Raw genomic sequence first — 14,454 nt, forward strand, 5'->3', positions numbered from 1 at the left:
CCTGCCTCTACCTCCCAAGTGCTGGGATTAAAGGTGTGCACTACTACCACCTGGCTGAGACAGGGTTTCTTGTATCTCAAGTCAGTCTTGGGATACACGAACTTGAACACAATTTGTAGTCTAAGATAGCCTTGAATTACTGATATCCTTCCCCCACTTAAGACAGGGTTTTTCGGGCTGGAGAGATGGCTCAGAGGTTAAGAGCACTGACTGCTCTTCCAAAGGTCCTGAGTTCAATTCCCAGCAACCACATGGTGGCTCACAACCACCTGTAATGAGATCTAGTGCCCTCTTCTGGCCTGCAGTCATACATGCTGTATACATAATAAAATAAATCTAAAGAAAAAAAAAAAAGACAGGGTTTTTTCTATATAGTCCTGGGACTCTCTCTGTAGACCAGGCTGGCCTTGAACTCAGAGATCCACAGGACTCTGTGCTGTGGGATGGTCTGTATGTCAAATTACTCTGATTGGTCAATAAATAAAACACTGACTGGCCAGTGGCTAGGCAGGAAGTATAGGCACAACTAACAGAGAGGAGAAAACAAAGAACAGGAAGGCGGAAGGAAGGAGTCACTGCCAGCCGCCGCCATGACAAGCAGCATGTGAAGATGCCAGTAAGCCATGAGCCATGTGGCAAGGTATAGATTTATAGAAATGGATTAATTTAAGATATAAGAACAGTTAGCAAGAAGCCTGCCACAGCCATACAGTTTGTAAGCAGTATAAGTCTCTGTGTTTACTTGGTTGGGTCTGAGTGTCTGTGGGATTGGCGGGTGACAAAGATTTGTCCTGACTGTGGGCCAGGTAGGAAAACTCTAGCTACAACTCTGCCTCCTGAGTGGTGGGATTAAAGATGTGCACCACCACCGCCCTGCTCAAATTCTTGATATCCTACCTTCACTCCCAGAATCCTGGGACCACACTTATGCCTCACTACACCTGGCTTTATGTTAACATATTAAGTGAAAAATAGGTGAATACACCTAAAAACTAAATAAGAAAATACAATTTTAAAATATTTTTTGTGGGGATTGAATGCAGGCCTTCATTCTTTGTTGTTGTTGTTTTTAGGAATGCATATTCCTAACCCAATCTTTTAATTCAGGATTGACAGCTGGGATGTGTGGCACACACCTGAAATCCCATAACTTGACAGGGAGAAGCAGGAAGATCAGTTCAAGGACAGCCTCAACTACATACTGTGGTGGTATTGTGTTCCCTGAAATATTGTGCACCCTGATAAGCTTATCTGGGGTCAGAGACAGAGTAGCCACAATATTAAACATAGAGAGGATAGGCAGTGGTAGCACACGCCTTTAATCCTAGCATTCCAGAGGCAGAAATCCATGTGTTCAAGGATACAGCCAAGCATGGTGACTCACACCTTTAATCCCAGAAAGCGAGCCTTTAATCCCAGGGAGTGATGGCAGAAAGAGAAAGATATATAAGGCATGAGGACCAGAAACTAGAAGCATTTGGCTGGTTAAGCTTTCAGGCTTTCAAGCAGCAGTTCAACTGAGAGCCATTGGGATGAGGACACAGAAGCTTCCAGTCTGAGGAAACAGGATCAGTTGAGGAATTGGTGAAGTGAGGTAGCTGTGGCTTGTTCTCTCTCTGATCTTCCAGCCTTCACCCCAATAAATGGCCTCAGGTTTGATTTTATTAATAAGACTCTTTAAGATTCATGCTACAACATACCAAGTTTAAAGCCAGCCTGGCATACTTAGACCTTATCTAAAAAAAAAAATTTTTAAAAACCACAATTTAAGCCGGGCGGTGGTGGCGCACGCCTTTAATCCCAGCACTCGGGAGGCAGAGCCAGGCGGATCTCTGTGAGTTCGAGGCCAGCCTGGGCTACCAAGTGAGTTCCAGGAAAGGCGCAAAGCTACACAAGAGAAACCCTGTCTCGAAAAACCAAAAAAAAAAAAAAAAAAAAAAAAATACCACAATTTAATTTCCTAAAATGGGCACATCAGCGCGAACCTTTAATTCCAACAAGTAAGCAGTGGTGGAGGCAGGGGAATAACAAGTTCAAGGTCATTTTCAGCTAGTTCAGGGCCAGCTGGGGATACTGGAAACTGTTTTAAAAATTTAAATATCAGGGAAGGGGTGCAAAAAATTTAAATATCCCAAATGAAACACTTCTCCCTCTGTTTAGAGTATGTCTGTACTCATTTGAAAAAAAAAAAATTAATGGACTCTACAGAAGTTCCTGCTTGGCATATACCAGGTGATGCCTTAGACTGTGGGTTGGTATTTTGTTTTCTTGACCACAAGAGGGCACCCATCAATCAGTTCAAGTCTGTTCCTGCCATTATGAAACAGAGAATGTTGTCATTTCTGGCATTTTTGTTGTGGTGGTTGTGTTTCTCAGTACCAGGCCATGAGCCCAGGGCCTTCCATGTTGCACAAGTGCTCTACCACTGAGCTATATATTCCCAGACTTTCTATTTTGACATCGGGCCAACTTGCCCAGACTGATCTTGAACTGACTCTAGCTGACTTTGAACTTGGGTTCCCCTGCCTCCATCTCTTCCATCTCTCTGCATTACTAGGTCTGTCAGCTTTTATTTCATAACCTAATAATGTGACAAACATTAGAAAAATATGATTATGGATTTTGTTGCCTGGAATACCGACTATGTGCCAGAGACGGCATAGCCATGGCGGTGGAAGGTGGGGCTCAATGTGTTATTTTGTGATACTGATTATCTTCTTGGCTCTGACTCTCTCTCTCTCCTCTCTTCTCCCTCCCCCCTCCCCTGTGTGTGAATGTGTGTGTTGAGACAGAATCTTGCTGTGTAGCCCTGGTTGACCTGGTACTCACTAGACAGCTCCAACTCTAGGTGATCCTCCTGCCTTAGCTACCCAAATGCTGGACCTCCTGCTTCAGCCTTGCCATTCAGTACTAAAATTACAGACTGGGCTGCCCAGTTTTGTGGTCTTTGAAAACAAATACTTAAGTGGCATGAGCTACATAGGAGACCCTGCCTCAGAATGCAAACAAACGGGATGGCGGGATGGATCAAAGGGTTGCCGAGGTGATGACTGGAGTTCCATCCCATGAGAGCCACACGGTGAAAGGAGAGAGCCTATTCTTTTTTTTTTTTTGGTTTTTCAAGACAGGGTTTCTCTGTGTAGCTTTGTGCCTTTCCTGTAACTCACTCTAGTCCAGGCTGGCCTTGAACTCACAGAGATCTGCCTGCCTCTGCCTCCCAAGTGCTGGGATTAAAGGCGTGAGCCACCACCGCCAGGCGAGAGCCTATTTTTGCAAGTTGTTCTCTGACCGCCACATCCCACTCTGGTGTTGCATGTGGTCCCTCATACAAAATAAATAAATGTAATAATAATAAAGTAACAAAAACCCCAAACACCAAGTATCTACTTTGTATCAGACATGGTGCTTTTGTTGAGATACAGAGATGAAGAAGAAACAGTTGCAGTTTACTAAAAGACAATGTCTTGACTGGCTAGAGGAAGACAGGAGCTAGTTTGGTGGGATTGGACTTCTATCCTGACAGTGGAGAGACTGGAGATAAAGCCCATTAAGACAAGAAGAGGATGCCAGCTTTCTAACTTAGGACTGTGCCCAGAGTAGATACACAGTGTATAAGTTCGTGAGTTGACTTGAGCCTAGGAATACAGGTGTAGGTTTCAATGGGTTCGGCCAAGGATCTATAAGCCTATAGGTCAGGGTGGGGCTCTGGTGACTGTGTGTGGGGGGGTGAAATGCTTTGAAGGTGATCTTTCTGCCTATTTGTCTACTCACAGCTGTGCTATTAAAGGTGTCAACATCATCTCCCAGGTTTCTAGGTCAACAATCTTCTTGTCCTGAAAATGATATGAAAGGGAAGGAAGCTAGAGCTAGGCATATGTCATCATTCGGAGAGGAGAGGATGCTTTAATTAGGATAGTTTTCCTTGAGGGGAGTTCTAATTCCAGTGGTAGAACTTGGTCACATGACCTAGACAGGATTGGGCCCATCAATTATCCTTTAAAAAATATTTTGAGACAGGGTCTTAGGTCACCGTGGCTGGGTTTAACTATATAGCTAAAGATGACCTTGGGATGAAAGAATGATGCTTTAAAGTACTGATGTCTTAGCTCTGTGTGGGGTGGAAGAGTTGTGCTTGGTGGTGGCACATGCCTGTAACCCCAGAATCAGGCAGGCAGAAACAGGAGGCTCACAAGTCTTAGGCCAGCTTGGGCTACATACTGCGTTATAAGTCAGCTTAGACAATGCAGCAATAACATACTCTGCCCATAAATAAATACATGAATGGCTCATTAAGTGGATTTTTGTACAGTGACTTCCTCCCAAACAACGCAGTAAAGAAGGGGTGGGGAAGCAGAGTAACTATACAGTGGAGAGACTTGATGTACTACCTCAGCCAGGTGACCAAGGTCAACATCAACAAGGCTAATCATGTTGTTCTATTACATGCCCTTCGTATGATGTGGTGCAAATGGTATTTTACCTCTGTGATCATTCTCTTCAGCAAAACAAAACAAAACAAAACAAAAACAAAAAAAGTAAACCCAACAGTCTTACTTACTAGAAGAACATCACAAATCCCAATTTTGAGGGGTTGTCTACTAAATACTTGATCTAGATAAGTGTGGTGGCCTACCCCTATTAAAAAAAAAAAAACCATTCTGGAGACTGAGGCAGAGACTGCTAGTTGAAGTCAGCCTGGTTTACAAAGTAAAATCCTGTCCTCCCAGAAGTAAAAGAAGGTCAGCAAGAGATGGCTCAGTAGGTAAAGGCACTTGGTGCCAAGCCTGGGGACTGAGTTTGATCCCCAAGACTCACATCGTGGAGGGAGAGAATCCACTCCACAAAGTTTGTCCTCTACCTCCATGTAGGACCCCCCACACACACTGTAAAATAATAATAAAGATGAAATCCTTAAAAAAAAAAAAAAGGGAAAGAAACAAATGCCTGAGGGCTATATCTCAGATGTAGAAAGCTTCCTTAGTTTGGAGGCTGCCTTAGTTAGCGTCACTATTGCTGTGATGAAACACCAGGACCACAAGCAACTTAGGGAGGAAAGGGTTTATTTCACTCACAGTTCATCCTCAAAAGCAGTGAGGGTAGGAACTCAAACAGGGCAGGAACCTGGAGGCAGGAGCTGAGGAGTGCTCTTTACTGACTGGCTTCCTCAGCTTACTTTCTTACAGAACTTAGGACCACCAGCCCAGGGATGGCATCACCCACCATGGGCTGGGCCCTTCCCCCTGAATCACAAATTAAGAAAATGCCCTGCAGCTGGATCTTATGGAGGCATTTTCTCAATTGAGGTTCCCTCCTTTCAGACGACTCTAGCTTGTGTCAAATGGACATAAAACTAGCCAGGACAGAAGCCCTGGTTTTGATCATCAGCACCACCATAGGAAATAAGAAATAAAAGCAGGGCTGGAGAGATGACTCAGCCGTCAAAAGTACTCGTTGCTCTTTGAGAGGACCTAGGTTCAAGTGCCTGCACCCTCATGGCAGCTCACAACTTCAGTCCTCCACAGGGCAGTCCCAGGAGAGCTGACCCTCTTATGACCTCTGAGAGCACCAGGAATGCACATGTTGCACAGACATACATGCAGACAAATCGCTCATGCTCATGTACATCAAATAAATAAAATTTAAAAAGCAAAAACCAATATTCTTAAAAAAAACTTTTTTGATGATTCTTTTTGATTTTTTTATGTGCGCTGGTGTTTTGCCTGCATGTGTGTCTGTGTGAGGGTGTCTGATCCCCTGGAACTGAAGTTATACACAGTTGTGAGCTGCCATGTGAGTGCTGGGAATTGAACCAGGGTCCTCTGGAACAGCAACCAGTGCTCTTTACCTCTGAGCCATCTCTTCAGCCTCCTCCCCATATTTCTTTTTTAATTTTTAAACATTTATTTATTTTATGTGCATTGGTGGTTTTGCCTGTATGTATGTATGAGGGTGCCAGGGTTTGGAGTTAGAGAGAGTTGTGAGCTGCCATGTGGGTGCTGGGAATTGAACCCAGGTCCACTGGATGAGGAGTCAGTGCTCTGAGCCATATCTCCAGTCCCAGGCCCCCAATATTCTTTAAAAGTGTCAAAGTCGCCAGGCGGTGGTGGCGCATGCCTTTAATCCCAGCACTCAGGAGGCAGAGCCAGACGGATCTCTGTGAGTTTGAGGCCAGCCTGGGCTACCAAGTGAGTCCCAGGAAAGGCACAAAGCTACGCAGAGAAACCCTGTCTCAAAAAACCAAAAAAAAAAAAAAAAAAAAAAAAAAAGAAAAGAAAAAGAAAAAAGTGTCAAAGTCATCAAAAGGAAGAAAAGTCTAAGACACTGTACTAGTTAAGAATGGATGGGATGTAGAAATAGAAAAATGACACTAATCTCTGAATTCAAGGTCAGCCTGGTCTACAGAGCAAGTCCTAGGACATACAGGGTGACACAAAGAAACCCTGTCTCAAACTCACCTCCTCCCCCAATAGGAAAATGACACTAGATAAAAACAAAGAAAATATGACTAAAACCTGAGCTTCAGTTAATAGTAAGTAACACATCAGTATTGGCAAGTATATACTTCCAGGTGATGTTGGGTCACTTTCCTGGGTATGAGATCATGGGCCAAGCAGGCCCTCAACTTGATTTGACCTTCTTAGGTACAAGTTGGTTGTTGTTCTGGGTGCATTTCTTGTGGCAGTTGACTACACTGCACCTGGGTTCAGGGGTTAGCAGCATTTCTGACAGATCATCTTGTCCCAGATGTACTTCTGGATGAGCTGGCAAAGGGACAGCTTTGTGATGCCACCACACAGGTGCAGGGGGGACTCTTTATGGATATTGTAGTCTGACAAGGTGTGGTCATTCTCCAGCTGCTTCCTGGTGAACATCAGCTCTGCCGGTTGTGCTGGATGCCTTCTTTATACCTTAGATTTTGGTCCTGAGAATGGTGTCACTGGGCTCAGCCCCTAGGGTGATGGTCTTATCCTCAGGTCTTCATGAAGGGCTGCATGCTGGCATCTGCCACTAGGCCATTGTTTAAAGAGAAAGAGGGCGGCAGAACTGGAAACATTGGGGTTAAAAAAAACTTTTTAAAAGTTGCCTGGTGTGGTGACACATGACTTTAATTCCAGCACTTGGGAGGCAGAAGTAGAGGCAGGTGGATCTCTGTGAGTTTGAGGCCAGCTTGATCTATATAGTGAGTAGTTTATCTCAAAAATACCAAATAAATAAATAAATAAATAAATACAATTTAAAAAAGGAATGTTTTTGACTTAATGTGTATATGGATTTTTTTTTCTTGTTTGTTTTTTGAGACAGTGTTCTTCTGTGTAGCCCTGGCTGTCCTAGAACTCACTCTGTAGACCATGCTAGCTTCAACTCACATTCATCAGCCTCTGCCTCCCAAGTGCTGGGATTAAAGGTGTGTATGTATGTCTGTACACCATGTGATTACAGTGCCCATGGAGGTAAGAAAAGGGTGTTGACCCCCTGCAAGTGGAGTTACAAGTGTTTTTGAGTCACCATGTGGGTGCTGGGAACTAAGTCCAGGTCCTTTTCAAGAACAGCAATGCTCTTAACCACTGAACCATTTCTTCAGTCCCCTCCTTTTTTATATTAAAAAAATTATGTTTACATGTGTATTTTTGTATAGATAAGTACATGTGAGTTTGGGTGACCACACTGGAGTTATATGTGATTGTGAGCTATCTGATGTGGGTGCTGAGAATTGAACTCAGGTCCTCCAGAAGTTCCTCAGGTACATGCTCTTAACCACTGATAATCTCTCCAGCCCCCAGGCTTGAATGTGTTACAGACATACACACAAGCAAGCCACACACACACACACACACACACACACACACACACACCATCTAAAATATTTAAACAATTTTAAATTACATCATTTATTTATTATTTAGTGTGTGCCATTGCAAGCACTGAGTGTAGGTCAGAGGACAATTTACAACTTGTGGGAATCAGTTCTTTACTTCCACCACGTGGATCCTGGGACTCCTTCTGTCTTCAGGCTTAGCAGCAGTTCCCCTTTATCAGCTGAGGCTTCTCACAGGCTCCTTGTTTTGAGACAGGGTCTTGTAGCCTAGAACTGATCCTCTTGTCTCTATTCCCAGAGGGCTGGGATTACAGGTGAGCAGCAGCAGCAGCAGCAGCAGCAGCAGCAGCAGCAGCAGCACTTGGTTTTAAGAAAGGTTCTTTTATGAGTCAGGCAGGACTAGAATTCGAAGTGATCCTTCTGCTTCAACCTCCAGAATCTTGGGATCACAAGCACGCAGCATCATGCTGAGCTGTCAGTATTGGTTTATAAATCACAGTAATTGCCCTATACTATGGAAGATGTTATAGGGAACTGGGTGCTAAGTGCTTTACTGTTTCTATAGATCTGAAACTTTTGTAAAAGTAAAGTCTTATTAGCTGTAGATTTAATTTAACCATTACAACTCCTTGTGTTAGGTGCACTTAATCTTCTTTTACAGAAGCTGATCAAACAAGTAGTTGGAATGGAGCTTTCTGAACCCAAAATGGTGTGTTTGGAACTTGCCTCAGTACTCTGGTTTCTGTTTTTTGTTTGTTTTTTTCCTGGATCTTGCTATGTAGATCAGGCTGGCCTTGAACTCAGTCAGCCTGCCTCTGCCTATCGAGTGCTGGAATCAAAGGCGTGAGCCACCATGCCTAGTAGTATCCTGGTTTCTGTATCAAACAATCCTTGAGTATCCTAACGCAGGGACTGAAGACTATGTTTCTGTCTTCAGTCATGCCAGGTCCAGGCAGACCAAGCAGAACGGATCCGTAGGAGATAAAAATTCAACCACAGCCTTTTGTTTTTAGAGGTGGGGGTCTCACTATGCAGCGCTGACTGGCAAAGAACTACGCAAGTAGACCAGGTTGGCCTCACACTGAGGGTCTCACTATGTAGCGCTGACTGGCAAGGAACTACGCAAGTAGACCAGGTTGGCCTCACACTGACCCTTCTGCTTTTGTCCTCTCTCTTCCTTTCCAACTCATACCAGACCAACCTCAGTATTTTGCAATCAAGTACTCTAAAAAGGTACAGGCAGCGCTCTTCCCCAAATCTCACGGAGTAGGACCTGGAATCGGGTTCAGCATTAGTTTCCTACTCTTGCCACACAACCTTCTCTCGGTAAAAGGAAGCAGGAGCTAGCTTGTCTGCTTTTTCTCTAGTTCTCTTTTGGGAGACTGGCTTCCCTAAGGTGGGCGTCTTGCCTAGGGGCTCGAGCAGCGGGAGGTGCAGCTTACTCTAGCATCTACTAAGTGTGGGGACCACAGACTGGGTGTCGCCGAGAGGAGCCCGCAGGGGACCGGGGATCCACACAAGACTGCGGAGGCCAGGAGGACACACAGGGCGAGAGCGCTGGAGAGCCTGAGGAGCTGAGGTTCCTTCCGGGGCACGCCTCTGGAACCGCGGCGTCAGGCCGCACAACCGTCACTGAGGGCCCACAGCGATCCTCCGCGACCCGCCCTTGATCCCCACCGCCGCTTGGCTCTTTAAGGGTGGGGGACACGCGCGCGCGGGCGTCACAAAGCGCCGCCACCGTGGGGCCCCGGCGGCGGGGGAGAAGCGGGCAGGCGGGTGCAGGAGCCGAGCCGAGCCGAGCCGAGCGAGGAGGGCGGGGGGAAAAAGGAGGGGCGCGCGCACGCGCACCGGGCCGCTGCCGCCGCGAGCCGCCCCCCTCCCGGCGCGCGCCCCTCCTCCTCCTCCTCCTCCTCCCCTCCCTCCCTCCCTCCCTCCCGTCCTCCCTCCCTCCCTCCCTCCTTCTCGGCTCTGTCGCTCCCGCGGCGCGAGGCGCTCTCGCTCTTCTCCTCCGCCCCTCCCCCCGCGCAGCCGCTGCCGCCGCCGCCGCCGCCGCCACCGTCCCGAGACCCCAGCGCACGGCGCACCCCTCCCTCGTGCGCCCCTCCGGCCCCCGCGGCGAACGAGAGGGCAAGCGAGCACGGCGCTCCCGGCCCAGCCCGGTCCCCCTGTCTTCACCACCGCCTGCCCTCCGCCGCCTTCCTTCGCTTCCACCTCCACTCCCCCCCCGCTCCAAGTAGAGGCCCCCTCCGGGGGGGGGAGGCCCGGGTCCCGGAGCGGATTCCCCCAACTCCCTCAGGCCCGCCCCCGGCCGGCCCGAGTGTGAGGAGGGCCCGGGCCGGCCCGCGTCGAGAGTGAGGAGGACCCCGGGCGGGCCCACGGGCCGTCTGGGGCCTGATCCATCAGGCCCCGCCAGGCGTGTGAAGACAGGGGCCCGGCCCGGCCCGAGGGCGAGCAGAGGGGAGGGGCCTGGTCCGGCCCGGCCGGTGCGCGAGGACTGGGGCCGCGGCCCCGCACGGCCGCCGCCGCCGCCGCCGCCGCCGCCGCCGCCGCGATGGCCCAGCAGCAGATGACCAGCTCGCAAAAAGCCTTGATGCTTGAGCTGAAATCCCTGCAGGAGGAACCGGTGGAGGGCTTCCGGATCACCCTGGTGGATGAGTCCGACCTCTACAACTGGGAGGTGGCCATCTTCGGACCCCCTAACACCCTCTACGAAGGCGGCTACTTCAAGGTACCCCCCTTACCCACCCCTTCCCGGCCCCGCTGCCCGGGCCTCCGCTCTCCGCCGCGGGCCGGGAGCGTGAGCGCGGGGGAGCCGAGGGGGCTCCTCACCTCGCAGCCCCCTCCCCCATCCGTGGAGGCAGGAAGGCCTTGCTCACCAAGTGCCTTTTCTTTGTCATGGGGCGGGGGCGGGAGGCCAGACTGCACCGGGAAATGGGAAAGCCTCTGTGGCTGGGGTAGTTGGCTACCGGGAAGGAGGGCTGCCTTTGTTTTGTTTCTCCAGCTGAGGGTGTGTGGAAATAGAGATGGTCTAGCTTCTCTCTCTCGACCCATCCGAGCCTTCCCTGCGCAGGCTGGAACTGCCCCAGAGGGCAGGGTGACCTGCACTTATTGGATTGGACTTTTCTCTTTTTTTTTTGGGGGGGGGAGGGAATGTGGGGGAGGAACATTAAGCCTGTCATTCCCGATGTTGCTAGTGCCCTGACATTTGGAGGATTTGTTGGTCTTGGGTAGGAGTAGTCCCAACTTTTGGTTCCAGTAGGTGGTAATAAGGAAGAGGACCCTGGGGGAGGGCGGCCAAAAAAGGGAGGGTGGTGTGCTGGCGTTGCCTTGCACATCTGCTCGAGGGGACTTTAATTTAGCCTTCTTTCTGCCCTCATTTACTCCGTAGTCTCCCCTGCTTTCAGAATGCCCTTTGTCCTTTCCTACCAAGTTTACAAGCACCCCCCCCCCCCCCGTACAAACATCCACAAAGGGTGGGACATGTCAGGCAGAGAGATTCATAGTTTCCCACTTTAGGGAGAGAAAATTGAAAGCTTTTGCTTAGGTGGTTAGCTCCTGCAAATGGGGTCGTCCCACAAATGAGAAGCATCTGAGGTGAGAGGGTTTCTCTCCTGGTGGAGTGGTTCCTTGGGCAGCCTCTGTATATACATTGTTTCTATTGTCTTCCACGAATGATTCCTGAGTTCAGTACTTCGAGACACTGAGGGGTTTTTGTTGTTTTGTTTTTGTTTTGTCTTGATTTGACTAAAGCGTTTTTTTGGAGGGTGGAATCCCTGAGTGAAGATGGAGTTGGGGGTAGAGTCAGAGGAAATGAGTGTTTAGGAATCCATTTTTTTTTTTTAAATTTCTAGAATTAAGTAAAATAGGCCAATGAGTCAATTTTAGTTTGTTTTGAAGGGAGGGGTTATCTTGGCACAAGTTTTAAACGAATATCTTAGTCATGTAGTTGTGATGTGTATTTTTAGGACTACCCAATTACTTAACTCTTATTTTGTACCGTTCAAAAGCCTCAATTTCAGGCTTTAAACTGGGTCAACTTTGTTGAAAATAGGATTGATAGAGAATGCTTAACATTCATGCATGTGATAGTTGCTGAATACTTAGTAAAAGGACATTTTTAGAATCTTATGTAAGAGTGGTAGGTATCCTTACCAACTGTTTGCTTCATCTTTTGTGGTCAGTATACACTATACTTTTTAGATGCAGGTGCTTAAAATTACTAAGTAAAGGTTCATGTTATTAGTGACAGATTGGAAAGGATATTTTTGTGTCCATGTTGAGGTATGTTGTATGTACTGTCAAATATAAACATTCATTTGTAGATATTGGAAGTATTGCACAAAGTGGAGTTCATATGATAACTTTCCTAGAAAACACTTGGAAAGCAAATGCCTGGTTAAATTTAAAGGATACAGTTTGTTAGTTTGCTTTTTGTTTTTTGTTCTTTTGGTTGAGACAGCGTTTCTCTTTGTAGCCTTGGCTGTCCTGGAACACTCTCAGTAGACCAGGCTGTCCTTGAACTCACAGAGATCCACCTGCCTCTGCCTCCTGAGTGCTGGGATTAGAGGCCTGTACCACCACACCTGACTTAAGGAAACAGTTTAATTTCCAAAAAGTATTATTACTGAAACAATAGTTAAGGTGAATGGGTAATCTCCCTCTATTGGAGTTTTGTTGTTTTGTTGTTTTTTTAAACTATGAAAGAAAATAATACTTCTGCTTACTAATGGGGAACAGAATGTGGCACTCTTGATTTGGAAATGATAATATAGAAATACTTCCTGTAGCATAATTTAAAATAAAGGCTTTGGGCTGAGACTGTAGCTCAGTGGTAGAGTACTTGCTTATCATGGATGAAGCCCTGATTTTAAACCCCAGCAACACACACAACAAAATAAATTATAGCTTTAGTCCTGATGCGAAGATTGGCTTTGGGGACTGGGTGTACCTCAGTGGTAGAGGGCTTGTCTGTCATTGTTAAAACCCTGGGTTCTGGACCCACACATGTCCTTGAAATCCCAGCAGTCAAGAAGCAAAAGCAGGAGTTTTGCAAACAAGTTAGAGGCCAGTCTAGTCTACATAGTAAGTTCTAGGCCGACCAGGTCTGCATAGCAGGAGGGGGGTGGAAAAGAGAAAAGAAAGAGCTTTAGTTCTTATTTAAGATGGTTTTCGCCAGGCGGTGGTGGCGCACGCCTTTAATCCCAGCACTCAGGAGGCAGAGGCAGGTGGATCTCTGTGAGTTCGAAACCAGCCTGGGCTACAGAGTGAGTTCCAGGAAAGGCGAAAAGCTACACAGAGAAACCCTGTCTTGAAGGAAAAAAAAAAAAAGGTTTTCGTTTTTCCAGACAGGGTTTCTCTATGGAGCCTTGGCTTTCCTGGACCTAGCTCTGTAGCCCAGGCTGGTTTCGAACTCAGATCCTGCCTGTCTCTGCCTCTGCTGGGCTGTTTTTGCTTTCATGTATGTATGTATACCATGTGTGTGCTTCCTTGGTGTTTTCAGAGTTCAGAAGAGGGCATTGGATCCTCCAAAAACTTGAGTTACAAATGGTTGTCAGCCACCTTCTGGGTGTTGGGAATTGAACCTGGGTCCTCTGCAAGAGCAGCAGATGCTCCTAGCCACTGAGCCAACTCTTCAGTTCCTGTTTAAATTTTTTTTATTTTTTTTTTTTCAAAACAGGGTTTCTCTGTGTATTCCTGGCTGTCCTGGAACTCTCTGTAGACCAGGCTGGCCTTGATCCACCTGCCTCTGCTTCCTGAGTGCTGGAATTAAAGGCCTGCACCACCACTGCCTGGCTAAATTTCTTAATATTAGGATTTGTGTGCCCTATTTTTTTTTCTGTCTTAATTTTTAAAAATTGTGGTTTTTTTTTTGTGTGCGTGCGTGTGCACAGCTTATTTGTAGGGGTCAGAGGGCAGCTTTTGGGGGGTAGTTTTTCCTTCTATCTTTGTGTGGGTTCTAGGGATTAAACCCAGATTTACAGGCTTGTATGGCAAGAGCTTTACTTGCTGATCCATCTTGTCTGCCCCGTACTAATTTTTTGATGCTGGGGATTGAACCCGGGGCTTCTCGAAGTCTATCATTGAAGCTGTGCCCTCAGCATTTTTATTGTTTAGGGTTTTTTTTGTTTGTTTTTTTAAGAAAAATGCCACCCATTCCCCACTCCCATCCAGAACTCCTTACTCCCATGGTTCATATTTGCAGTGTTGGTGCCAGCCTGTGCTCCAGGATGAGATCCTGGTTACAGTTCATGATGGCTAGGAACTTACTCTGTAACTTGTGTGGACTTCCAGCTCACCCACCATCCCTCTTCTCAGGCCTCTGAAAGGCCAGGATAATAGGTCTGTGCTACCCTGTTCTGGGAAAGTATGAAAATACTTTTTTTTTTAAAGACATGCCTCATATAACCTAGGTTGGCTTGTAGCCAACTATGTAGCCAAGGATGACCTTAAACTTCTGATCTTCTTGCCTCCCACCTCCCAAATGCTGGCATTACAGGCTTTTGTCATCATGCCAGGTTTATGCCATGCTGGAGATTGAACCCAGGGTATTGTGTGTGCCAGACAAGCACTCTGCCAACTGAGTTATATCCTCAACATCAAAAATGGAAACTCTTTTAAAAATGTGTGTGTGTGTGTGT

The 14,454-nt window shown here is 47.1% G+C and overlaps 1 protein-coding gene across 3 annotated transcripts in view; it reads left to right on the forward strand.

The window, feature by feature from the left end:
• Window positions 1-10,248: 10,248 nt before the first annotated feature.
• The window catches only part of Ube2r2 (ubiquitin conjugating enzyme E2 R2), an 83,554-nt gene continuing 79,348 nt past the window's right edge, over window positions 10,249-14,454 (forward strand). For 2 of the 3 annotated variants that reach the window (XM_076563480.1, XM_076563481.1), the window contains exon 1: window positions 10,262-10,544. In XM_076563480.1, coding sequence (XP_076419595.1) covers window positions 10,368-10,544 — 177 coding nt within the window. In that variant the 5' untranslated portion in view covers window positions 10,262-10,367. Of the gene's footprint in view, window positions 10,545-14,454 lie in introns of all 3 variants that reach the window. The other variant, XM_076563482.1, reaches the window with a different exon arrangement.

This window comes from Peromyscus maniculatus, chromosome 2 (assembly GCF_049852395.1).
Source record: "Peromyscus maniculatus bairdii isolate BWxNUB_F1_BW_parent chromosome 2, HU_Pman_BW_mat_3.1, whole genome shotgun sequence".
NCBI classification, from domain to species: domain Eukaryota; kingdom Metazoa; phylum Chordata; class Mammalia; order Rodentia; family Cricetidae; genus Peromyscus; species Peromyscus maniculatus.